The sequence below is a fragment of the Physeter macrocephalus genome, unplaced genomic scaffold (genome assembly GCF_002837175.3).
Source record: "Physeter macrocephalus isolate SW-GA unplaced genomic scaffold, ASM283717v5 random_162, whole genome shotgun sequence".
Classification (NCBI taxonomy): Eukaryota; Metazoa; Chordata; class Mammalia; order Artiodactyla; family Physeteridae; genus Physeter; species Physeter macrocephalus.
In genome coordinates, this window is record NW_021145449.1 from 68,659 (window position 1) to 96,094 (window position 27,436).

General features: G+C 49.0%; 1 protein-coding gene across 2 annotated transcripts in view; it reads right to left on the bottom strand.

The window, feature by feature from the left end:
• The window catches only part of PPFIBP2 (PPFIA binding protein 2), a 94,479-nt gene extending 68,597 nt beyond the window's left edge, over positions 1–25,882 (bottom strand). The window contains exons 1-2 of one of the 2 annotated variants that reach the window (XM_055082543.1): positions 11,876–11,968; positions 11,397–11,608 (exon numbers count right to left, since the gene is read on the bottom strand). In XM_055082543.1, coding sequence (XP_054938518.1) covers positions 11,397–11,444 — 48 coding nt within the window. In that variant the 5' untranslated portion in view covers positions 11,445–11,608; positions 11,876–11,968. Of the gene's footprint in view, positions 1–11,396; positions 11,609–11,875; positions 11,969–25,653 lie in introns of those variants that run through there. The other variant, XM_028484327.2, reaches the window with a different exon arrangement.
• Positions 25,883–27,436: the final 1,554 nt, after the last annotated feature.

Here is a 27,436-nt window from a genome sequence, read left to right on the forward strand (position 1 = left end):
AGCCATGCAGGCTGATCCATGGTTGGGGGTCATGGAGTTGACCATGATAGTTAATCAGACTCAGTGATTAGGAGAGAAGTGGGAGGATGGAGAGAGGGCTGTGTGGGTCCAGGAAGCACAGGACTGACCACCAAGATTCTAGTATGGAGTCTCTGTATAAAGGGCATTTGGGGCTACACAAAGACACTTAGAGTAATCTGAGTCCTGCCTCCACCTCTTCCACGGGTCAGTGAATAAGGAGTTTACTCTTGGTTAAGTTCCTCATGCACCAAGAGCTGAATGCTAGCAGACTCAAGAAATAAAATAGGTTTTCCATATCTTGGGGGACATTGCATTTTTATCAGGGATGTGATTATCAGAGGATATTTAAGGTTCCCCCCCACCCCACCGGCAAAACCCTTATCATTAATTGCAAAAACAAAAAACAACAAAAAAAAGACTAGTCAATTTCCCTCTTGCTCTCTTGCTAAGAGAAAGGAACAGGCTGGGGTCATTACCTTTGCTATAACTATGTGGCACGAGTGAAGGCTGCCACAAAGTGGTGAGAGATATTCTCACCCCTCCCAACCTCCTGATGCATAGCTTAGATGGTTGGAATCTTTCCTCTGCATTTTTAAACTTGGGAACAGAAAATGGTAGTAGCTGTGCTACAAGGTTCAAAGGTTGTCAGTGGACATGTCTTCTTCCAGGTGGAGGAAGTTGGTTTGCAGCAGGAGTAAGCTATGAAGCCAACACACATGGAAACACAAATGAAAGCCAAGAAAGAGAGACTGGTGGCATTCTCACCCCTGGTTCATGCTGTCCAAAGGTAATGATACATCCCTGCCCTTCCTGTTGGTCCCCCCTCTTGGCCTACACTGGTTCAAACTGAGTTTCTGTTACTTGCAACCAGAAGTCCTGGCTAATGCATATGTCTCAAATGGTGATCAGTCAATTGACTGAAATTTACTCCTCTGGAAACAGACTTACAAGAAAGCATTCCTGCTAGTTGGATATAGTACTGAATTACAAAGGGATTCTACCTACCATTGCTTGATTTGCTTGAACTGGTCAATTTTAAGACTGAATTGTCAGTTCTGAGCCAACTATAGTTAAAACCAAGATTATCATCAAGGGCTAATAGGGATCTCCTCTGTGGCACAGGGTGTGTCTGTGTGGGATGCATGCGGATAAAGGAACCCCTTCTCCTTTGTGTGTGAAATGGATGACTTTCTATCCACCACCCGTTGGCCTCCATTCTTATTTCCCAAGCAGAACAAGAAGGTTAATTCAGGGAATGATAGAAGATGCAACAGGCCTATGGCATCAACTGGGTGTGTGTGGGGGCGGGGGGGGGATGAAAAAAACAAAAATAGGTTAAAACACAACAAGAAATAAACAGGAAGCTAAAGTAGGGCTAAAAGACTGGATGGGAAATGAAATGAAGGGCAAAAGAACATAAAAACACCTAACCACTGTTTAAGAAGCTGTGTTGAAAGGATTAACATGTCCTGTGTAACCGTACAAATTCCAGGTCTGAGGGCTGCAGCTTCCTTGTTCCCACCCTATGCTCAGCTGGATTTCAAGGCAGGGGATCCCTGGGGACTTTGTTGGGGGCTTCCATACCCATGTACAGAATTCCTGCAGCCTCCTCCTCCACAAGGCAGGACCTTCTGTGTAGAATGACAGCTGGGCACGATTAAGAGGTGAGGCTGCACTAACCACGCACAAGCTCAAGTAGGTCACCTCATCTCAAGCTTCCCATCCTTTAAATAGAGGAGATCATACCTCACAGAGTGACACAGAGGATCAGTTAGGTCATTAAAAACAAAGACGTGTGGGAATAAAAGTGCAGAAAGCTCTTTAGAGCAGGAGGCTCTAATATTTCCTCCGTGTAATACAAACAGTTTTTGAATGATCTTGGAAACACGGAACTCATTGAAATGGCTTTGTTTAGACTAAAAGACAAAAATGCAGTTAAGACACAGCTCTTCCCTTGCACTGACAGCTTTAATGAACTCATTCTTTTTGTGCAAAAGAACAAAAAAAGGCAACATTTCTGATTAGGACACCTATGAAGTATTTAAAGATCTGAACAAACAACCCAAGGGAACAATAACCAAAATACTTTCAGGCTGGAAAGAAAAAAAGTGCCTAAGGGACAACACAGAACCCATTGTTAGCTAAGAGCCCTGGAATTATGCCTGCGGTGCAGACAGCTTCGAACCTGTTCACTTTTCCATCGTCTCTGAAAAGCCCACGTTTGGAGTTGTATCTACATGACCACAGTTTATAATGAGCATAGTGAAAATTTCAATGGCTAATAATGACTAACCATAAACACTTGCATTTTTATTTCTGTTCCAATCTGAAAGTCAGGTCAAATTTAGGTTAAACATGAGCTTTCCAGCTGAGCTGTGCCCCTACCAACCAGCCCCCGCCCCCGGCAGCCTCCTCAGAGCCATCACCCTCTGACTCTAGTGGCTGGTCAGCTTCCACGATGCTTGCTCGCTCTTGGCCTGGTCCTTCCACTGTAGCTTGGCAAAGGGATGGCCATATTAGGTCTCTGCAGAGATCTGGAGGGGGTGCTTGGTGGCACGGATGGGGGCCGTGCAGAATCCCCAGGAGTCCGACTCCTTCACAGCCTGGCTGGCCTCTGCTGGAAGGGCGTGCCCTCCACGTGTGCTCCGGTACACTCTCGGGGATGCTGGGTGAAGGCAATGTCCCACGGGACCTCCTGTCAGCATGGCACTTCACTGAACACGGGGAAAGAGCTGGTTCCAGAACAAATGAGTGGTGTGGAGGAGAGGCTGCATGGGGGTGTCATTTGGTATGCGCGCACGGAGTGTGGGAAAAGCCTAAGGTGGTCAGCTCCCCAGTAAGACAGCTCCGGCCATAGTGTTTCCAGGCTGCCTAGTCAAGGGGATCTTATCAAATCCAGAAAACCCACCTCAAGAGAGCCATGGCTGCCAAGCACAGGGGAGATGTCAAAGTCACTAAGGCTATACTTCAAGCTCAGGACTACTACTTACATACCAAGCTTTTGAGAAACTTGGAAAATGTAGACCTTAAAAAATCAGGACCAAAAAAATAAAAAAGAAGTAGATCATAGAAGCTACAATTCCTATTACATGGCTCAGGTTACCCATCACCAAAGGAATCAAGCAGAATGAATGCAAACAGGTGCTTGTAAAAAGGAAAACTTCTAGATTTTTTGGTTAAGGAATTTAAGGCCTTTCTGGCAGTTATCATCAAACCACTTTTTCCCAACAAGGAATAGCCAAGCCAATCCACTACCTTTGGCACAGAGTTAAAGAAGTTTCTTCAAAATGCAGTGTGAGTAGAGTACAGTCAGGTCCTTAGCTACCAGGAGCCCAACAAGAGAGATCCTATCCTGACCTTGACCTCCTTATGCCCTCCACCTCTCTTAGTTGCAATTATATATAAGGGGAGGCTAAGTGTCGCTGGTGGGGTTGTCACTATCAAATGATCCACCATCAGGGACAAGCAAAGTTCACGAACAGCAAATTAAATAGCTTGGTCAACCAATGTTCACATAATTATGCTTCATTCAGTTATCTATTCAATGACTAAATATTCCTGAACACCTACTAGGTGCCACTCCCTGTGCTAGGCAATCCCTGCCTTAAAAGAGCTCTGTAGTCTTACAGTGAGACGTGATAAGTACTGTCATAGAGTTAGTTGTATGTAAGCCAGCAGCAGTGGCATAGGGGAGGGACGAATCGATTATGCCTTCAAGGGAGAGGAGAGGCTTTACAGTGGAGTCCCCACTTGAAAGACCGAGTCTTGAAAGCTATGAAGGAATTCCCCAAGAATACAGAACAGCATCTTTGGAAAGAGTCTTCCTGATACAGATAGGCTATCCATGAAGCCACAGTCGCCACCCTTCAGATATTCTGGTTTCCCAGAACTAACACAGAAAACAAAGAATATCTTGACAGTCTATAAGCTTTCCAAGCAAGGGGCTGGTGTGATGCACATGAAGGCTCCTAACTGATCATCCTGGGAAGCAGGATTTGGAGGCGAGAGAAATGCACTGGATTCACCAAGATCTTGTTCCAAGATTATAGCCTTGCATAAGCTTAGTCCTTGCTAGATTCTCTTGATCAGGTGGCTGGATGCGGAAGGAACCCACAGCACTTGACTGTAGGAGAAGTGGTATTTACAAGTGTGCTGGTATCTTGTGAAGGGAGTATATTAAAGCCAGGAGCAGAGTAAAAAACAGGAGGCTCTTTGAGTGGTGCTCTTTCCTCATCTTGCCAACTCCAAGAGAAACACTGACTCATGATTCTTAAAAATACCTGTCGGAGACAGAGGGGCAGCATCAGGTGCCAGAGTTGGGGATGGAGGAGCAACTGTGACTGTTTCAGCTCACCTGGAGGCATTAGAAGTAAACTGCCTGATGCCTCTTGGCTCCTGAGATAGAAGGTCCAGGCATTTCATCAATCAAATAGCATACGAGAAAGATCCACAGGTGGAAAATGTGGGATTAGGTAAGGGCCAAAGAGAGGAGCTGGTCCTTTGGTCACAAGAATTTCATTAAACCTACAAGATGCCCAAATGGGAATAAATTCCAGGGAAAATGGATGGGAAACGTTGCTTGGGAACTAGAGGCAATAAGAACATTATAGAAGGATTTCGAAAGCTTTCCTAGGGACAAAGCCAACGTGAAGTGGGTTTGGGAGTGACCAGGAAGGAGCAGAGATGTTGAGTTTTTTAGCCTACTCTTGATTTCAAGATTCCTGACGGTGAAAGGAGGGTAAGTTCTATAAAGCAGCATGGAGAGACAAGTACATGGTCAGAGAGTTTTGTTTTTCTCTAAGAATCAAGGAGAAGCATTTTCTGCCAAGGACATGGGACACGGAGGCAGGGCAGAGTAAAGAGAAGAAACAATCGGAGAACAACAGGACGTGGAACAGCATTGGATCAGGAGGACAGAATACTGGGATAGCCTTGGTGGAGAGAAGGGACTCCTGACCCATGAAACCAAAGGAAGTTGAAAAATGATGGCTGTGGGGACTTCCCGGGTGGCACAGTGGATAAGAATCCACCTACCAATGCAGGGGACATGGGTTCGAGCCCTGGTCTGGGAAGATCCCACATGCCGCGGAGTAACCAAGCCCGTGCGCCACAACTACTGAGCCTGTGCTCTAGAGCCCATGAGCCACAACTACTGAGGAGTGGTGCTCTTTCCTCATCTTGCCAACTCCAAGAGAAACACTGACTCATGATTCTTAAAAATACCTGTCGGAGACAGAGGGGCAGCATCAGGTGCCAGAGTTGGGGATGGAGGAGCAACTGTGACTGTTTCAGCTCACCTGGAGGCATTAGAAGTAAACTGCCTGATGCCTCTTGGCTCCTGAGATAGAAGGTCCAGGCATTTCATCAATCAAATAGCATACGAGAAAGATCCACAGGTGGAAAATGTGGGATTAGGTAAGGGCCAAAGAGAGGAGCTGGTCCTTTGGTCACAAGAATTTCATTAAACCTACAAGATGCCCAAATGGGAATAAATTCCAGGGAAAATGGATGGGAAACGTTGCTTGGGAACTAGAGGCAATAAGAACATTATAGAAGGATTTCGAAAGCTTTCCTAGGGACAAAGCCAACGTGAAGTGGGTTTGGGAGTGACCAGGAAGGAGCAGAGATGTTGAGTTTTTTAGCCTACTCTTGATTTCAAGATTCCTGACGGTGAAAGGAGGGTAAGTTCTATAAAGCAGCATGGAGAGACAAGTACATGGTCAGAGAGTTTTGTTTTTCTCTAAGAATCAAGGAGAAGCATTTTCTGCCAAGGACATGGGACACGGAGGCAGGGCAGAGTAAAGAGAAGAAACAATCGGAGAACAACAGGACGTGGAACAGCATTGGATCAGGAGGACAGAATACTGGGATAGCCTTGGTGGAGAGAAGGGACTCCTGACCCATGAAACCAAAGGAAGTTGAAAAATGATGGCTGTGGGGACTTCCCGGGTGGCACAGTGGATAAGAATCCACCTACCAATGCAGGGGACATGGGTTCGAGCCCTGGTCTGGGAAGATCCCACATGCCGCGGAGTAACCAAGCCCGTGCGCCACAACTACTGAGCCTGTGCTCTAGAGCCCATGAGCCACAACTACTGAGCCTGCATGCCACAACTACTGAAGCCCACACGCCTAGTGCCTGTGCTCCGCAACAAAAGAAGCCACTGCAATGAGAAACCCACGCACCGCAGCGAAGAGTAGCCCCCACTCGCAGCATCTAGAGAAAGCCCACGTGCAGCAACGAAGACCCAAAGCAGCCAAAAATAAATTTATTTTTTTTTAAAATAGGCTTTTCATATTCCTTTTTAAAAAAAGAAAAATGATGGCTGTGAACACTGTTACCTTTTGTGGTGGTGGTAAGGGAAGATGAGAAGTTCATCTACGTGTGGCTAATTTTTTTCAATGAAGTAGGTGGTGACATCAGTTGAGAGGGGAGTATAAGGTTGGGGACAAATGGAAAAGTGTGAAAGAGCTGATACAGGGATGGGGGAGGGAAGAATGCAGGGATGAGTCAAAGGACAACCCCCCCGCCCCCGCAAGTGCTGATGCCAGTTCATGGAGCTACCAATGGCTGTGCTGCTCTGGAGTACCCACCCCAGCTATTCAGTAAATGACCCTGGTATGATGCCCCTTTGCTAAACCCTGCTGGGAAAGAGGCGTGAGGGCCTCTCCAAATAGCTGGCAGACGGGAGTCACAGATGGCAAAACTCTAGCTCCTAAATTATGCTGGGGAATATGATGGGTGGACATTTTGGGGGCATTAGCTAAAAATGGGATGTACCCTTAGGAAACTGGGGACAGCTAGAACCCTTGAGTAACCATACCCACTGTCATCCTCCTCCTGGTCTTGAAAAAAATCTCTCTGCCCAGAATCAAGTTTGGGCGCGTGGCTCTAGAGTAACCAGAGGCTGTCAGTTGTGGCCGAGGTCATCGTCACCATAACATCTATGAAGCGTTTTCTAAGCACTTTACGTATATTGAATTATTTATCCATATTTTACAATCAAGAAAATTGAGGCCCAGGGAGAGTAAATCAATTGTCCAAGGTCACACAGAGCTGAGATAGGAACCCAAGGATTTGGATACAGGATCCGCGTTCTTAGCCAGTAGGAGCAGCTTTCACAGAAGCTGCTACCTACTTTAACTGCACTCTGACTTGAGTGCAAAGCAAGTCAATGTCTGGGGCCAGGATGTCTTTGCAGCTCTCCTGGCCCAAGTGGCCAGGCTACCGGATCAACCGCTTGAGCACCAGATGACACAGAATAAAGTCTCAACATTAGCAGTTTGAGTTCATCCCACACTGTACTACAGAACCCAAGCCGATTGCATGGGGGAGCCATGATGATTCCGTTTTCGTTTTTTTCTTAGGGGGTGGGGGTGGGGTGGACGGTGTTGTGACTTTGGTTTGGAATTTGGCTCCAACACAGAGTCCTAGAAGCCAGCAGCAGTGTGAAGATGCTGACAGTGCTGGGATTTCTGTTCCTGGGAAAATAAACTCCTGCTCAGAGGGCAGCAGGTGGACTCCACAGACCCTGCTTTGTTGCTATTTTAAGAGGCTCTTTCAGGACTATGTGGGTTGGAGCCACTGATCTCAAAGCAGGGCAGGTGTGAGCTGTTTGAGTCAGTCAGGAACCAAAGAGGTGAGGGGGGGCGGCGGAGACCCTCTGGATGCTTGTGGTAGGAGATGACCTGTCCCAGGGGTCTGTCTGTCGGGGAAGGCACTGGAGGACCAGCCCTGGTCAGCCTTCTCTCAGCAGCCACTGGGGCCTCTGGCCACTCATGGTGGGCCAGGTCCCAGCTGTCTCCTGTAGGTCTTTGCTTTGAGACCTTGACTTGGAATGTGGAAAGGGGCCTAAGCTGAAGGAATCATGGCCTAAGATGCGCTCCTAGGAGAGAAGCAAACTGGTCCCATCTGTTCCCCTTTCAATATCCCCCTTCCTGGTAATGGCCAATAGCAGTTAACTTTTATTGAATGTTCCCTGCCTGCATGGTACTCTGCTAAGCATTTAACATACATTATCTTACTTGATCCTCATAAAACCTGTATGTGGCTGGCAAAATTACCTTCCTTATTTTATAGATGAAGAAATCCAGGATTTGAGGTAATATGCCTATGATCACATAGCTAGTAAGTGTGGCAAAGCCAAGAGCCCAACCCAGGCTTTACTTCAAACTGCATGTTCTTAGCTAAAACAGTACGCAGTATCCCCGTCCCCCAAAGGCCACGAGACAATGTCTCTTTTCTCACCAAATGCTTCCCCTCTAGCTTTGGGCCTTCTTAGCCATAGGCATCTCCCCTTACTGTCCCAAAGTTCAAAGACTGTCTTGCTCTGAGGCATTGACCTCTTGGACTGGTCCAAGGGCAAGGGCTTCCAGCCTCCTACCAGGTCACACCTCATCCAGGCACCTCTTCTGCTGGAACCACCCCCTGTGTGTGGGAACATGAAAGAAACAGCATGTTTCCACCTTCAAAAACCTGGGCTAAGAGAAACCTGCTCTCTAAGCCACCCCAGCTTGAGGAAGCACGTGGGAAGGGGGCGGGTGAGCCAGGCAGATGGAAAGTGCTGGCCACCCAGGCTGGAGTCCACTGCATGCAATACAGGGATGAGGTCAGCAAAGGACTGATGGAAAAGGAGAGCCTTGATGGAGTCAGATGAAGTGGGTGGGAATTAGGAGGAGGACACGGAGGTAGAGGCTCAGAAAAGGCAGGGACTACATGTGGGAGCTCATCAGATATAAACAGATGAAATTAAAATAAATATAAATAGATATAAAGGATGAAACTAAAAAGGTAAGTTGAAGCCAGGTTAAAAAAATGTCTTAAAAGCCAAGCAGGCAGAAAAGCCTCGGCTTTCTCGTCCAGACTAAGGGCAAGTGCTGGGGGCTTACCATCAGGGTCGAAGGATGAAAAGGGATTTTTTTTTTTTTTTAAAGGGGATTTTAAAAAGAAGAATCTGGCAGTCGTGTTTCAGGTAGAGAATAGGAAAGATACTGATTATACCGCCTATGACATATCCAATACTTTGTGCTTTGTTTTTTTTTTAATGCTCCTTAAAAGTAGAAGAAAAATGTTTTGCTATGAGTCTTTCCCAGGGGGTTTGAAGTCTCCTCACTTAGAGCTTCTCCCAGCAGACTTCCAACCATCCAAGAGAGGCAGAGCTCACAGCCTGGGTCTCAGGACTGAAAGGACCTTCTCACATTGCCTCGCATGCAGAATTAATTCCTCCACAGACAGAACTTCTGCACAAGGTACAAAGGTACAACATCTGTCCCAGCAGCTGGGACGTGGCACCTACAATCCCAGGCACATCGCGGCTGTAAGACCTCCTGGTTAAAAAACTTCAGTTGGATACAAGAAAATAAAGAGTAAGTGAGGGGAAGTGCACTTCTCACCTATTTCCTCCAAAACCTTTTCAAGGAGGCTTTTTCAATTCTTAAGACAATGGATGTGAACCTTTACCAGGATGTCTGGTCACCTCAGCATGCTCTCTGGTGACGCAATGCCCCCCATCCCAAAGCTGGGATGGTGCTGAGCACAAACAGGATTTCTTCTGGGTTCTAAACCCATAATTTTCTACCTATTTGGCCACAAAAATGAGGAAAGAGAACTGGACTGGGAGACAGAAAGCAGGGCTCAAGATCAGGCTGCACCACTTATAGCCATAACACGAATAGCCATGAGGTTCCTAGCCTTTCTCGGGCTTTTTTTTTTTTTTTTTTTTTTTGTGGTACGCGGGCCTCTCACTGTTGTGGCCTCTCCCGTTGCGGAGCACAGGCTCCGGACGCGCAGGCTCAGCGGCCGTGGCTCAAGGGCCCAGCCGCTCCGCGGCATGTGGGATCTTCCCGGTCCGGGGCACGAACCCGTATCCCCTGCATCGGCAGGCGGACTCTCAACCACTGCGCCACCAGGGAAGCCCCCTCTTGGGCTTTTTTAAATGAGGGGTTTGTACTAGTTGATCCCAACAAGCCCTCGAGCTCTCTAATTTGGTTCATTTGCCTCACTTTTCGTGACAGAGCTTTCCATACACCATATCACAGCTAGAGTAATTTTCATAAAATACAAATTAGATCCCCCAACGTATCTCATGCCACTTCCCGGCTACAAGTCTCCCCTTATACAAACGATGTCGCCCAGAACCCTTACTGCGGCCTTCCCTGTCCTGTGTGATCCGGAACCCACCCACAGCTCCCGACCAATCACCGAGCTCAGACGTGTTCTTCACCCCATTTTCCACCTGACTCACTCCTACTTCTCCTTCAGTTTTCAATGAAGTGTTACTTCCTCAAAGAGGGCCCCTGACTCCTCCTTCTCAATCAGTAACAGGCCTTGATGATGGCTACCAACCGTTCCTCTCCTTGGCTGTATTTATCAACTTGTAAATTTCAGGCTTATTTTCTGGGACTGTTTAACTGGCATCTGGCAAGCAGTAGATGGGAGATCCACAAGAGCAGAGACTGGTTCTACTTTGTGCTCACCACTGGCCACCCAGTACCCAGAACTCGATAAATATTTGCTGAGTGAGAGGTGCAGAGGGCGCACACAAAAGCAGGCCCAGGGTTGGGGCGCTGGGGTCGGGGACCTTCCGAGCTGGACACTTGCTGTCCCTTCTGTTCTTCTACAGTTACAATGTCAGATCTCTTATCTGTCAGCTGCTTTTGCCCTTCCTGCCTCTGAAAACATTCAGCCTCGGTGTGAAAATAGATGGATACCCATCTTTGCAGCTCAAAGATGGTGACAAAAGAAGAGCGAGCCTGGTTTCTGTGAGTGTGGACGCTACTCCAGCCCCCAGCACCCACCCACTGTTGCTCACCCCACACTCTCGCGCTCACCCCCTACAGAGTCGGCAGGAACGACTTGCAACACCTCTAGAAACACGAAGAGGACTTCCGAGAGCCTCCCCCCACCGCCCCCACCCCCGGAAACGCAGCAGCTCCTTCGACTGACAGCAGACTGACTAATCTCCACACCAGATAACTTCTGAGCAGAGGAGAAGCCCAACAACTTCTGAATCCAGTGCGTTCGAAAGGCAGCGGCTTCTTCTCCGCATCCTTACACCAAAAAGTGGTGGGCACCTTCTTCTGGTCACGGTGTTTGGAGCCTCCAACTGTTCACGTGCTAAAGTTAAAATAACGAACTTTCCTCACTTCATTCTTGCCTTTCTGCACAGAGGCTCATTCACCAGAATGTCAGAGGAGAAACAAAGACAGCTGACTGTTTTCTCCCCTAGTGTCTATAATTAGATTCTCATGGAGAACTTGGCCACGACGGGGCTTTGCCGGACAAACACCTCCCCCCTCCACACACGCACACACACACAGTGTCTCTCCCCTCACTCATCTCCACGGAGACCCAGACAAAGCAGCCAGTCACTTACCCTCTTCAGCCACGCGAAATGCTTGTAAACATCAATGTCCCCATCCATGCTGGGTACCCATGTCAGCAGTTAGATTCCTTGGTTGAAAAAGCCCTTTTTCTGGCCAGAGACCAAATTCTCTCCTCTTCCTTGCTTCTGCCCCCTCCCCCTCAGGAACGTCAAGCTGTGTTCAAATTTCCCCACGTCCCTGGCCTGCGTCCGGCAGCCTTTCCCTAAACAGTTTCAGAGACACAGTGGCTCAGACCAGACCGTGCATGCTCCTGTATCCACCTCCCACCCGCCCCCCACCCCCCGGACACACACAGGCACCAGCTCTGGGACACAGAGCCTGCAGAGCAGGGGAACCTAGCAGAAGCGGCGGGGGGGCGGGGGGAAGACAGACTTGGCCAGGAATTGTAAAAAAACACACACACACACGCACACACACACACACACACACACACACACACACACACACACTCTCTTTTTGGTGATAATACCAGAGCCTGCCAGAGGGAAACAGTCCTGAAGAAAATTCCTCGTCTGGCTTCCCCCTTCTGGAGTGGCTGGAACTCATTAGGGAGAGACCCCGGTTTCCTGTCTCAGCTCCACTCTGCATTTACCCGCAGGCTCCCAGCTGCTCTCAGTTTATTTGGGACTGGGGAGAAGACTAAAAATAAGCGCTGCTCTTGGAGGAATTGCCGTTTCCCACACACAGCCTGACTCCCACACAGCAGCCCACGCCTACCCCTTTTCCTCCAGGCTGGTGTCGGGCTGTGCCCTGAGGGAAGCTAGTCGTTTCCAAATAAGAACAAATTCAGAAGCAGCTGCAGTCTGGGCTCTTGGCCCTGCTGGGGGTTTGCTGTCCTGGGCACTAGGGGCACAGTCCGGTGCTGCAGCCTTGGAGACCTCTGCTCAGCCATCACCACAGGGCTCCCCGGGGCCACATTCTGCACGGGAACAGACAGGGCAGAGCTTCTGTCAAGTGCCTGCCTCGCTGGCTGTCCCCAGCCGAGACTAGCTGCTTCACAAGCCAGGTGAGGCCACCTCACGTGTGTCCGTGAGATATATATAGGGAGCGCTCTGGGTGGGAGCCTTGGGAAGGCAGCAGGCTGAAGAGACAGGGAGCTGCATCTGCCTTCTTACTGGCAGGGCACATGCTGGCTTGCCAGGGTGGTCTGTCCAGCATTCCCCACAGGCTGCCCCCCACTTCCTCACATTCCCACCTCCTCTGAGAGCTCCCCTGAAAACAGCTTTTCTCCCTTGCCCAGCCCTCAACATGCGGCCCTCGGCTATGACTGGTTATGAAAGCAGTCTTTGATGTGGGTGCAGTGGGAACTGTGGTTACACGCAAAGGCTCTGAGCTCTGCTGCCCGAAATGACTCACAGACACACATCTTGTGACTGCGTGGGCCTTCCCGGCGCCCTTGGGGGTCAGCAGGGGGTTTCCTGGAGCTCCCACCTGAAGAGAGGGCTCTGCTGGGTGTTGGCATGCTGCTTAGCACGGCATCTACGCTGTCCACAGCCCAGAAGCAGGGCCCGAGGACAAGGCAGAAAACACACACAGTCCCCGGCAGGCTGGCCCATTCCACACAGAACACAGAGGCGGCAGGAGGAGGGCTGTGGCCAGCAGCTGGCATGAGGGGAGGAGTAAATTCCTGGAGACACACCCAGATCAGAGGCCAGAAAGGAAAAGCAGCCTCAGCTGCCCATGCCCTGAGCTCTAGAGCCTTCTTCTGGCCTCTGGCCCAGTTCCAGAGTGCAGCCCGGGCCTCATCCACCAAGGTTCCCTGACCAGAACTAGGATAGGATGTGTTAGTCAAGGTCTCTAAGGCTGCAGGGGTGGGTAGGCCGTTTTACTTTTTTCTGTCTAAAAACCTGGGAAAGTCAAATGAAGAATTCATTTGGTCAGCACACATTTGCCCAGCATCCAAGGCAACTGAAACCAACTTCTTGCCCTGGGCAAAGAACTTCCACACAGTACGTGAAAAAGGTGTTCCTGGGGCTCCGGGGAGGAAGAGGCAAGACAGCTGATTTGGGGGCTGTATGGGGAGAGGCCTGCCCACCCTTGGAGCGGGGATCAGTGTCCTCTGGTAGGTTCTGGTGTCAGAGGAGGAAAAAGAGGGGACCAGGCGGCAACATGGCTGCCCCTCAGCCTCGCCGACCCCAACCTGCCTCTGGGGAAGCTGGCTCCCCGGCACCCACCCACCCCCTCCCCGTGTCACCACCTGCCCTGCGGCACTGAACCACACCTGTTTACACGTCTGTCCACTTCACCAGACGGGAGCACATGTGCGAGCCCTGATTCACGGCTCTGATTTCCACGCCTAGCACGATTCCTAGCACACGGTAAGAACCTGAACGTTCTCCGCGTGAAAAGAGTGAGGCTCAAATGGTGAGACTGGAAAGATAAGCCTGAAACTCTATGTGGAGAAAACAAGTTTCCCCAGGGTAAAGATGCTTGACTCAGAGAGGAAAAGACAGAGCCAGCTTCATCTATTAGCTCAACTCATGTGTGATGAATGGGGGTGGGGAGTGAGGAGCGGAGAAAGGCAAAGGAGAGGAGGGAGGGAATCCAAACAAGCTGCAGCTAAATTCTTGACATATTTTTATGGTATCCTCAAGTAGCAATTCTTACCTCTCAGTCTTTTTTTTTTTTTGGAAACCCCTAAGTATACTGCGCTTCAACTCAGAATCCACAAAATAGCACTCCAAAGGCCTAGAAGCAAACCCATGGCTACAGCCCCTCACTCAGAAGGCCATCCCAGCCAGGGGCTCCTCACCGTAGGCCACAGAGGGGCTTCAGAGGATCAGACAGGCCCTTGAGTACGTTCATAAAATGTATATAAAGCACTATTTGGTAGGTATAAATCACTATTTCTCTGAAATCGTTTTCATCGGGTCATCAAAATGATCCATGACTCCCAAAAGATTGAAAGCCTGGGTTTTATCTGGTCTAAGTAGTTACTCAGAAAGATTTAGGCTGCCCTTATTAAGGCAGGATGGGGGTGGTCCTACTTCTATAGTACTGCCCTGTGAGGTAGAGTCTCAGGGACTCCCTGGATGCATCACTCGAGAGAGACGTTTTCAGGAACCACATAGGGTACATCAATAGGAGTCATTACAGTGACCCTATGGCCCTCGGAGCCTTCGCCAAAGCAACTCACGTCGGCCACACTCAACTCACTACTGTCTGGAACATGAGGCAGCCAGCTGAGGGCAAAGGGCAGGCAACTGAGCATTTGGGGAGCAAAAGCACAGCTAAGAGGCCAGAGGGGTCAGGGGAACTCATATAGACTGCCCTCCTCCTCATCCCGGGGTCCAGGAGGGGAACCCAAGGAAGTCACTTATCTGGCCGGAATCCCACGTAGGCGTGGGAATGACTGGGGATGGAGTTCCTGAGGTTTTGCTCCTCCTGCCACAGCTGCCAGGAGTCAGCAGCACCTAACTGGGCACAACTGTGGACCGAGAAGGGGTCACATGCTATTCCGCTGACCTCTCACCTGCATCCTGAGCTCCAGCTCAGCCCTGAGCCTCGGCCTCTGGGCCACGGTGGCAGGTGCCCGGACGGACCTAGTGAGTCAGACAGGCCCTTCAACAGGTGCGCTGCACCGTGGGCCTGCCTCTTGGAAGAGGAAGGGGAGGAGAGCGAAGAGCTAGCCTGAGGACACTGCTCCTCGGGGCTGGCAAGCAAGTCCTGCTTGTGAAACAGGCATCCTGGCCACCGCAGCCCAGGCCCCCAGGGTGGCCAAGCATGAAGACCCACCTCCAAAACGAGTCAGCAGAAGGGGCGGCACACTGCCTGTAAAGGGCCAGATGGCAAATGATTTAGGCTTTGTGGGCCATATGGTTTGTGACAGTCAACTCCCATTTGTAGCTCAAAAGCAGCCACAGCCAATGTGGAAAGCAGTGAGGGTAGCTGTGTTCCAGCAACACTTTTATTGTGAACGCTAAGATTCAAGTTTTATATCATGTTCACATCACAAAATTGTCTTCTTGTGATTTCTCAATCAAGGAAAAACATAAAAATTACGCTTAGCTCACAGGGAATAAGAAATAGGCAGCAGGCCAAATACAGGCCATAGATTGCTGGCCCCAGGGTGAGGATGATGCTTCTCTATCTTTAGTGAATAACCAGGGCTAGAGGGCTTTCTTGTGAAAATGCAGATTCGGACCCGGCAGGTTGGGAATGGGGCCCGAGACTGTGTATCGCGAACAAGCTTCCAAGTGATGCTCATCCTGCTGGTCTCAGGACCATATTTGAGGAGTAAGAGGTTAGGAGACTACTTTCGGAAGGTCTTGGAGCCCAGTGTACTGAGCAGTCTGCCTGGAAGTGTGACTCCTCTGGAGCCTCCCTACCTGCTAGCGGGTGCCTGAAAGGGAAGGAGGCCCGGTGGTGTGCTGGCAATAAGCCCTCTTTGCGGGCGGAGGGTTGGGGGGTGTCCACATGCTCAGACCTCAGGTCATGCTAACCAGGCAACATTGCCCACCACGTCCCCTGGGCCTGAAGCAGGAAATTTAGTGGGGAAGGATTTATTTGCTCTTTCACCAGTGTTTGCACATTCTTGATCATTTATAAACATTGGTTCTGAGGGACTGAAACAGTCTCAAGTCAAGTCGGAAAGAAGCCAGATCTCTGGAATTTAGTAAGGTACAATTTACTTGGACCGGGCGGGGCGGTGGGGGGGCGGTGGCGGAGAACCCCAAATCCAGGAAAATTAAAACTGCTAAGCTTGCAGTTGCTGAAAGCCCCCAATTTGGAGTGCTGTGACAGGAAAAAAACGTATTCAAAATCCCCCAAGGTACAGGAGACTTCTCTAGGGCAGGGCCTGACAGATGCAGTCAGGAAATGGAGAGGCCACCCTAATTAATAGCGCACCAGCAAAAGGCACTGGAATTAAAAGGTGTTTGGGGAGATCTTCTCGCCTTTGACAATGGAAGGTCAAGTCTACGCTCCCGGGACGTGCCCTCATCACTCTGGTCTCCTTCCCCCGCCAGAAACAGTGGAGGCCTCCCAGGCCTACCCTTTGTCCACTGGGTTCCAAGGAAAATAATTCTTTTTGACAGCTGACTCAGGTACACTGTCCAGCGGCTTCATTAATGAGAGGAACTTATGTCCTCTAAGCGTTGGGAGTGGGTGGGGGGAGGCAGCTATTTTCTCATATAAAGCCCGTACCTTCTTCCTTGGGCTTTTAGACTTTCCAGCATTTGTCCCCGACTCCCACCTAGTGGCTTCTTCCAGTATTGCACAGGGACAAAGAGCCTCCCCACAACCAGCATACCAGCCTAGCAGGAGTCCCTTGGGAGAGAAGCACAGGAAAAAGAGCGCTGACACCTACAACTCTCGAGCTCTCAAGTTCACACCTATAGTGGGGAGGGCAAGAAACACGCACTGGAAATTGGCTCACGTAGGCGTCACTTATTTCCTTTTTTGAAAAACAATCACCAAAATTCCCCTTTTCTAACATCCAGAAAGGCAAGATTTTCCTATAAAACTCCCATCTGTGACTTTTCAAAATGAACATGTTTGCCACACAAATACCCCACCCATCTCTTGCTCCTGGCCCTGAGCGGAGAACAGAGATACAGAGACAAATCGCAGGGCACGAGAAACTCAAGCTCTCGGTTTATAATTCGTTCGTAAAACAGCTTCTCCCCACTTTTTTTTTTTTTTTTTTTTTTGGTAACTCCTCTGGCTTTTCAATACGGTGAGCAGATTTGCTTCTCTGGCCGGAATGAAAGACTGCAGGCTGAACCTGGCGGGAACGTCGGGGCTTTGTGTGAGGCGCCGGGAGCTGAAGGAGCCACCATCTGTGACACGGCGGCGGCACTGACGACGGGGGTGGCCGTGCACCCTCCTGGGCTGGTCTTTTTGTTTCTGGGGAGACTGGTTAAGAAGGTAGCTGAGGGCACGCGAACACCTGATGGACAAACTGACACAGGTCAGCACACACCCCAGAGGGGCCTTACTTCCCCAGACCAGCCAGGCCCAGAGGAAGCTGCCGATTCGGGGCCTCCCATTTCACGGCTCCAGAGATGACGGCCTCGGCCGAGCCCCGACATAGGGCAGCTGTGCCTAGAGGGGCTCCCTAACCTGTCTCCACTTTGCAAACCTAAACGTCTAGACTGAGGAAGGCAGGGGCTGGTGGCTACCAGGGGGCCGCTCTATAGCCTTTAAACTGCAGGACTGGAACGAGTGGCCGGATCCTGCAGACGGACTGTCAGACCAGCTCTCATTTCCAGTAGGGAAACTGAATCCCAGAGGAGGGAAGAGAGGTTCACCCGTGGCCACATGCGAGTGGCAGAGAGTCGGCCTCTTGCCTCATCCCACACCGCCTCACCCTGGTTTGCTCCCCTCCACCTGCCCAAGCATGCTGACCAGGACACCTGCACCCTGGCTGAGGAGGGCATGGGCCCTCTGGGAGGCCACACCGACTCCACGAACGCTGTTTCCAGAGGGCGGCACAGAGAACAGCCCCTCTGGAGGGTCTCTGCCAAGCCCCCCTCCTGCCCTGGAGCCCGGGCTCTGCCCTGACTTGCCCTCACTCCGCTGCTGCTGGGTTTACCTTCAGCCCCCGAAGCCTCAGATCTTCACCAAAAATCTCCCTGACCCACATCCGAAGTAATGAAACAGTGGAACAGACTGATGCCTTGCAGACGACGAGTGTGTGTGCTCGACTATTAGAGAAGGCCCCAGAGCTGCTCCATCTGGAGACGCTGCTGGCTCTGGTATCACTTGGGCATCTCCCAGGAACCTGGGTCACCCCCCCGCTCCCCCCACTAGCTGGCTGTTTCCCCAGCCCTGCAGGGCCCACTGGAAGCTGGCTGACCAGCCCTTTACGGGCTCCACTCTCCCTGAGGGCTTCATCCCCCAGGTCACCACAGGCCTAGGAGGCAGCTGCAGGGAGAGGAAGGAGGTGGCCCCTTTCTGGAACTCAGCTCCATTCCCATCACAGCAGAGACGCGGCAGCCTTCCAGCCTGGGCCTCAGCTTCATCCTCTACAAGTCCTGACCCTGAGCTTGGCCCCGTCTGCCAACCACGAAAGAGGCTCACACTCTTCTGCTATCACAGGACAGCCTCACTGATGCTTCTCTGCAGGCCAGGCTCCGTGATTCCTGCTCGCCTTGGTCTCCAGGAACATTTCCTATCTATACAAGAGCCCCATCCGAAGCGCCTTGGCACTCTACCAGCTTTCTGAGGCTAAGCCCAGAGTTCAGATACTGAAACTGTGCCCCATAGAGTTAACATAAGCCGATAATAGAAATGATTGAACTTGTCTTACAGAACAACAGAGAAGGGAACAGCTTGCTAAAACCTCTTTGCTTGTAAATTGCCTTCATCAAGTTCACTTGTTTTTTTCTTTCTTTCTGTTTCTCCCTTTAATTGCATACCGTCCCAGCTTCATGCAGCCCAGCTGTTTTACAGGAACTTGGAGTCAGCTCCTGCCCTGTGTGAGCCAGCCAGGGACTGGTTGGCACCACCCTAAAACTGGGCCTGCGCAGATGTCTAATGAATGGCCTTTTGACATCAAAAGACTGGAAAACTCCACCCTCAGATGATGCTAAGGGCCTCCACCTGGAATATGCAGACGCATTAACCCAGATGCACCTGCGCAGAACACCGATCTCCTCACTTTTTCCCTACTTCCAATCACCCCTCCCCTAAGACCACCCTCTTATCCCATAAACACTCCAACCCCCTCGCCTTCAGCGAGGCAGAGCTGAGACATATTCTCCTGTCTTCTCACTTGGCTGCCTTGTGAATAAACTCTTGGCTATAAACCACAATTAACCCAGATGCACCTGCGCAGAACACTGATCTCACTTTTTCCCTACTTCCAATCACCCCTCCCCTAAGACCACCCTCCTATCCCATAAACACTCCAACCCCCTCGCCTTCAGCGAGGCAGAGCTGAGACATATTCTCCTGTCTTCTCACTTGGCTGCCTTGTGAATAAACTCTTGGCTATAAACCACAGCATCTCAGCCTTTGGCCTGCTGTGCATCAGGCAAACAGACCTGGTTGGGTAACAGTTCTGCTCCTAGAACAGGGGAATCCAGGCCCTTTGTTCCTTTCTTCATTGAAGTCCCAGAGGGACCCCAGCTTAGAGAGCCGCGCACATACCCTTCCAGGCCTGAAGCCCACCTTTCCTCATTCTATTAGGGGCCAAGGAAGGGAGGACCCTGTTTTAGGCCCCAAAGCCCTGGAAACTTGCCCACCACCTAGCACCACTGAATCCTGGGCAGTTCTGTTCCATGGATACTTGTGTCTTTAGGATGAGCCTGGCTTGTTTGTAACTATTCCCAGGCCGAGAATCCCTGCTGCTGCCAGCCAATCTGTGTCCAGTCCTGCCAGCACCCAGCAAGGAGGAACCAGCCCCACCGTAAAGAAACAGCTGCCCACACACGGGCTTTCTGACCACGGTGCACTAGGACCACAGCGCCCTCACCGTTCAGGACATAAGGGCGGGGGCCCAGGACTAGTCTGCTCTGTGTTCGAACCGCCAACCGCTTCCCCACATCCACTGCGGCCTCTTCAGCAGCGCCTATTTCTGTGTGCTACAGCCACCAGTATCTGTGACCGAAGATCCCAGTTACAGTTACTGTTCAACAGTAACAGGAGACCACGATTCCTGCCCTCTCACCCCAGCTAATTATTGGCTCTTGGGTGTAGACCTGACCCAAGGGCAGCTAATCCAATGCAACAACCTTTAGAAAAAATCTCTCCAAGGCAAGCATTCCCCCAACCATTGTAAACAGACCCCGAAACAGATCTGCAAATCTGAATGCAAGCTGTTTTCTGCAATGCATCTTGCAAAACCAACCACAGCTGAGCATAAATGAAAATCTTTAATTTCTATTTCTTTTGCAATTAACATTTCTTCATAGACCTGGAGGGCTTGGCTCAAAAATTACGAGTTAAGCCAATTAGATTCTTTCCTTCGGGGGTTCACACACACACACACACACACACACACACACACACACACACACAGAAAATAAGAACTTGTCAGTCAACAAGAATAAAATCACACCTAAAGGACATGTGACAGTCGCCCTGAGCCATCTTCCTAAGGGCCATTATATTCCCCCCCCACCCTCCGTCATGGTTCCTTCCCGACAGACGCCCCCCTCCCACTATGATCAGTGAAAGCACCAACACTGGTTCCCCAGCCTCCCTGGCAGCTAGGGTATGCACATGTGAACAAACCCTGACCATTGGGACCATATGAGAAGCTGGGGGTTTTCAGAGAAATCTTCTTCCCCAGTTTTATAAAAAGAGGACACATTCTACCTCTGGACACAGCTGTGTGTGTGTGTGAGGACAGGCTGCCCAGAACTGCAGTAGCCTTCTTGCAACCGTTAGGGATACGCTTGAGGAAGAACCAACAGCCCGAGGATGGTGGGGAGAAAGATAAGAAAAGCTGGAGCCCTTGAAGTCATTCCAGAGTCACTGATTTAACCCTGGGACTGCCCATCCTCTGGACATCTCGTTGGTGACATTTAAAACTCCTTACTGTTTATGCCACTTTCTGAGAAAGAATCCCAACTGACAGGTGTCATAAGGCAGGGTTGGGTCACACCAGGCCAGCATATGACAAAGCAGTAACTGAGGTTTATGATGAAGGAGAATACCACAAACACCCAAGGGACGTACAGATACCATGAATGAGAAACGAGAAGGCACAAGGACTGCCTGCCTGAGCCCTCGAGCTACCTTGTTGGCTCCAATTTTTAGTCACATGGGATTTTTTTTTTGGTAATAATTCAAGCGAGTCTCTGGTTTAAAGCAGTGCTTCAAACTTTAATGTGAATACGAATCACGTGGAAATGGTTCAGTGGATGGGGCAAATCCTAACTTTCTTTTCTTGAAGACAAGCTATCAAGTGATGCCAAAACTGCTGGTCCATAGACCACAATTTGTACAGCAACATCTTCTAACTAAAAGTACCAACCTAAGGCAATCTAAAACCAATCTAAAGAGGAGCAGTGGGTTTCTTCACGGCCTTGGATTCTATCTCCATACAGATAAGACCTGCTGTGGAATGTGTGTGCCTTGTAAAATGACTTTAGGTCGTTGAGACCTAAAATACACACAGGTGGTCTCTGTCTAAAATCAAAACCTTAAACATCCAGCCCTGGTTATCTTGGAATGTTTATATGAACTTCTGACCTCCCTAAAAGTATACCATTCATAGGTTGCTGATGGCCATAACTACTCCAGAAGTTTTATGAACGCAACAACTTTTAGAAAAATCTCTCCAAGGCAAGCATTCCCCCAACCATTGTAAATAGCCCCCAAAACAGATCTGCAAATCTGAATGCAAGCTGTTTTCTGCAATGCATCTTGCAAAAACCAACATCGACTACTTTGGGATCAAAAATATTTTTTTAAGAATCTCTTTTGGTAAATTATAGAAGTTAGATCCATACTTCATGCCACACACCAAAAAGATTGAGGATGAATTCGAGTAAACCATGAGATACAAATCAAACTATAAACCTACTGGAGAGAGAACACAGGTGAATATTATTTGATCTGAGGTCAGGCAGGGCCTTTCTAGAAAGAAAAGAAAAAATTCAAACAGGAAAGACTGATAAAATTAGTTACAATCCTTTTAAAGTCTTTGCCTCAAAAAACCACCATAAATAAACAACGTTTTAAAACAAAGTGAGGAAAAGAAATGCCACAAGCAAAGGGCTAGTAAAAAGTCATTTAAACATAAGAAAAACACTAAAATCCTAATAGGGATGGGGGTGAGAGAACACAAAATATTAACAGACCAGACTAGGGCAGGCACACCCAAGGGACTCAAGGTGATCTCGGAGGGGTGGGTGAAGAAAATATTAGAGCTATGAGCTATTTTCTTTTTTAAAGATTTTTTTTTTTGATGTGGATCACCTTTTTTTTTTTTTTTTTTTTTTTTTTTTGCGGTACGCGGGCCTATCACCGCTGTGGCCTCTCCTGTTGCGGAGCACAGGCTCTGGACGCGCAGGCCCAGCGGCCATGGTTCACGGGCCCAGCCGCTCCGCGGCATGTGGGATCTTCCCGGACCGGGGCACGAACCCGCGTCCCCTGCATCGGCAGGCAGACTCTCAACCACTGAGCCACCAGGGAAGCCCTGATGTGGACCATTTTTAAAGTCTTCACTGAATTCGTTACAATATTGTTTCTGTTTTTATGTTTTGTTTTTTTGGCTGCCAGGCATGTGGGATCTTAGCTTCTAGACCAGGAATCGAACCTGCACCCCGTGCACTGGAAGTCTTAACCGCTGGACTGCCAGGGAAGTCTCTAGAGCTATTTCCTTAACCCGTCCTTTAAAAAGGATTTTCTATCTGGGACTATGTTTTCTAATTTACATATATTAGGACAATTCTCCATATATGAATATGTATATTTTGAGAATGAATTTTTTTCATATTGGGGTAAGAGATCAAAAGTTTGGAGACAATACAGAATATTAATAAGCTAGTAAAAAAAAATTTAGCCTTCCTACTAAAAGAAATGCAAAGATAAAATGAAGCCATTTTTCCTATGAAATTAGTAAAGCTATTTTTTCAATCTTAGTGCTTGTTGTTGATCAGGATATACCTCAAACCCTGCCAATGAAAATATAAATGAGTAAAATCTTTCTGAAAAGTGGTTTGGAAAAATGTGTCACAAGGCTTAAAGATATTAATACCTTTGATCAGCGTTGCCAGAGTTAGCAAACTGTATGAAACATACTTATTAAAAATTCATTGTTTATCTAAAATTCCAACTTAACTGAGCATTCTGTGTTTTGTCCGTTAACCCTGCTTTAACTCTTATTCTACTTTCACGATTCTATCTGAAAATATTTTGATAGGACACATATTTCTAGACAGTCTGTGCAGCAATGCCACATCATTAGTGAAAGATTAAAAATAATTTCAATTCAATATTAGAGAAACGGTTTCATAAATTCAGGCACGTCTATACAAGGTAAAAATACATAGTCACTGTAAATTATGTATTTGTAGTCTTTCTTTATCCCGCTTCATACAGATATTCACAAGTTTTGCCGAAGAAATGTTCACGTGTTTCCTGCCCTATATCTGCTAGAGATGGTACATACTGTACAGTACACATGCACTGTCTCACCTTTCTAAAGTTTAATAAGCTCTGAGCTCTAAAATGCATGTGGACCCAAGGGTTTCAGACTGAGGAATTATGGGCCTATCATTTTCTTGAAGCTTCATAAAATTTTCTGTGAACACTACAGCCCGAGTCAGTAGTACTTAGCAGGACTGGAGGGAGGGATGGGCGCCCATGCCAAGTGTAAAGTGAGCTAGAAAGCCGCAGCTGCAAAGAGAGGTGGGCAGAAGATGGCGAGACATGACAGGGGAGAAGCCAGTATCAACATCATAAAGCTGCAAGTACGGTAACAGCCAGAGAGTTCCTCTCTAGCGAAGCAAAGGGGGATCCTTCTGCCGTGGGAAAAAGAACTAAACTACCGAAGCCATCCCCCAGCAACTCCCAATCTGGTTAAAAGAGTGAGCGGAGAAGCAGGTGGGGACTTCTGTCCCATTATCAACACAAGTCTGAGAGGACCACCAAGAACCGCCTTCATGTCAGGGAGGGATCAGGAGCCAGCTTGCAAACCTGACCTGTAACAGGCCTACCCGAGACCCATCCAGCAACCTTCACCTTCCTCTCTGGGCATTATCGGTTGCTACTGTAACGAATCACCACAAACTTAGTGACTTGCAAAAACACAAATTCATTACCTTATAGTTCCGGAGGTCAGAAATCTGAAATGAATCTCACTGGGCTAAAATCAAGCTGTTGGCAGGGCTGCTTTTCCCTTCTGGAGGCTCCAGGGGAGAGCCCAGTTTTCCAGCTCCTAGCAGCTTCCTGCATTCTTTGGTTCTTGGCCCTTCCACCTTCAAAGCCAGCAGCAGTAACGGGCGACTCCTTCGCCCACCACATCCATCAGACACTGACTCATCTGCCGCCCCCTTCCACTTATAAGGACGCCAGTGATTACACTGGGCTCACCTGGATAATCCAGGCTGCTCTCCCTATTTTAAACTCAACTGATTAGCAACCTTAATTCCACCTGCTTCCTTCCCCTTCGCCACATACAGTAACTTATTCACAGGTTCTGGCCATTAGGATTTAGACATCTTTGGAAGGCCGTTATTCTCCCTACCTATGGGTATGCTACAGAACTCCAGGCAGACAACCTATGTAATGAAAATGTTGAACAACACACATAATGAATATCCTAAAGAATTCTTCGGTGTTCAGAGGAAGGCATGGGGATAAGACTGTACTGACAGACTCCTGAACAGGAGTAGCTAGGACATCTGGGATATAACCTGTCTAATCACAAATGACTTGCCCTCCAGAAAAGAGGATCTCAACCTCCTTTGTCTGTGGTTTTCAACATCAACCCGCCCCTCCCAATTTAGTGGTCCTGTTCCTGTCATCCTTTCTCTGTGCATACTTTCCAATTCTGAATCAGACCCACAGGACCTAGCTTTAGAAGACTGAAACCCAGCTTTCATCCTCAGACTCCACTTAGGTAATAATCACATGCTCCCTCTGGCTTCCCAGCCCTGGACCGGGTGCAATCCAGATCAATTTCAGAATGGACTAGTTCCTTGCCTTACCCATTCCCAGATATTACTAGTCTTTTAAAGCTGACTGGCTGGTCTCCACAGGGAAGGAGATGGGTAACAAAAGCCATGCATTTACAGCTTTGGTTACTCATCTGCTTCCCTTAGAGACTAGCAGGTGTGCAGGATTGATCTAGAGAAGGCAGAAGGAGAGTCGGGAAACCTGCATCCCACTCTAGGGCCAGGAAGGACTTCTAGGGCAAGGTGGTCTGAAGAGTAGGGGCGGCAATAAAGGGATGGATGAGGCAACAAGGTTCTAGTTTGTTGTAAGCAACGAGGGGCATGGTGGGTTCAGCTGAAAATAGAGACCTCAGCTAGGGATTATAACACAGCAAATTGTGCACGTGCTATCTGGGGGGAAACACCTTCCATGTTCGCTCTTCTCTGGCCCTGGATTTCCCCTTCTCAGGAGAACAACGGGAGGGCACAGGCAGGCTGACTGTGGAGCTTAAGCTGCTTGACCAGGCCCTACCCTTCTGCTGGGAAGGACCACCACCCACTGGGGGTTGGCCAAATCTGGACAGGAAGCAAGAAAAGACTGGACAGTGCACAGATGAAATAACAGCCCCAGGTGGTGGTGGCATGCCAGGGGCTCCGTGGCCGTGTTCCCCACCCAGGCCATGGGCCTACTCACCAAGCTCTCCTCGAACCACTCCTTTATGTAGGCAGCTGTGGGGCCCGGGATCTGGCTCAGGAGGGCTGCTCTCTCCTGAGAATGCTCCAGCATCTCCAGGGCCAGCCTCAAGTCCTCGACGAGATGGAGCACTGGGAAGGGGTTCATGTAGGAAGCCGCGGAGGCCAGTCCAGGCTCACAGGTACCATCGCTAATATCTACCCCTGTGTTAGTGCCTGGAACAAGAGAGAGGCGGGAACCTTGGTGAGAAGGGTGGACGCCACGGGCAAGGAACTGATAAACAGCAAAGTCAGTGAAAGGGGAGAGGAAAGGGATGGATAAGAAGCCTAGAAGGAACCACTTCTGCCTCAGCAGAATCACTCACAAAGTGAACTTTGCAGAAATCACCTTTCATCCTGGGTTGGGCATGAGAGAGGCACATGACTGCGCCCATTGGGACTGGCTTAGGGAAGCTCACACCTTCAGACAACTGCGAAAGCACAGCTAGACCTCACCCACGACCAGGGACATGTGCGCTAAAATGGTGAGATGCCAGTCTTCAGCTCTGAGATTAATAAATTTGTCCTCTTTTACGTTAATGTGGTAGACTGCACAGATGGCCACCAAAAATCCATCCCATCCTTGTGTGGGCATTCCACTCCCCTCATCCTGAGGTGGATGCTGACTCTGGGCTGGTCTAGTGACTTGCTCTGATCAACAGGATGCAGAGGAAGGGATGCTGTGTGGGGTCTGGTGAGGTTGAGTGAATCGAAATCTTTCTAGATCTTCCCAGTTGGGAGATTGTATACCCTCTGACATACTCACACTTTTGACTTGTATTTATTACTGTGTGTATCCATATCTCATCTCCCTTTATGGGCTGTGAAGTCTCTGAGGGCAGAGCCCCTGTCATAGTTAGCTAACATAGTTATCATGCCCCCTGACCAGTAGACGGTGAGGGGAAATTGGACTGAGTGTCTGTACATATGCTTGGATGAATAGTTAAGAGGAGAGTACCTGGATTTCCCCAGAGGTCTGGGATACTGGGTCATCTTTTTCTAAATTGGTTATGTCCCAAATAGGACTGTTTTTGCCTTTCTAAACCCCACCATTTAAAAAAAAAAAAAAAAAGGTCTTCTTTGCATAATATGTACAGTGATATATTTTTCAAACCAAAACTGGGGCAACAGAGTCTAACAAAGGATTCCTGTGCTTCTTTCATCAGTAAGAAACACTTTAGAAAATATGGTTCATAGTGGAATCTCTAGGGCATTTGGATTGTTTATAAAACCAACAGAATAAAATATTTGAAGTCAGGACTCTTGCTGGAAAATGTGGGCTGTAGGGCTACCACATCCATGGTTACACTGCAGGCCTGATGTCTAATTCCAGGTTCCTCTAGTCTTTTAAAAGCCAACTTCCTACTTGCCATGGCAGTCTTTGGAATGAGAAATCCACACAGAAGGAAACAATTACTATTTGATTGCCGGTTTGCTTTCTGAAAGGGCAGGATAGAGGGAATCTTGTGGATCACAATCCAGAAACAAGTCCACGGCCTGGGGAACTAGGAAACGGCCTCATTACCCACACTGATGTGTGCTCAGCACTTTCTGGCTCTTGCAAATACAATTTAGAGTTGACTAGGAGAGGCCACAGCCAACAACTTCAGGAAAGAAAATGAACAGAAGCAGGGCAAGATCCCCCAATCTCCAAACAAATGCTAAGTAATCCCTCTCCATCCTGGACACACTTCAACACACACACACACACACACACACACACACACACACACACACACACAAAT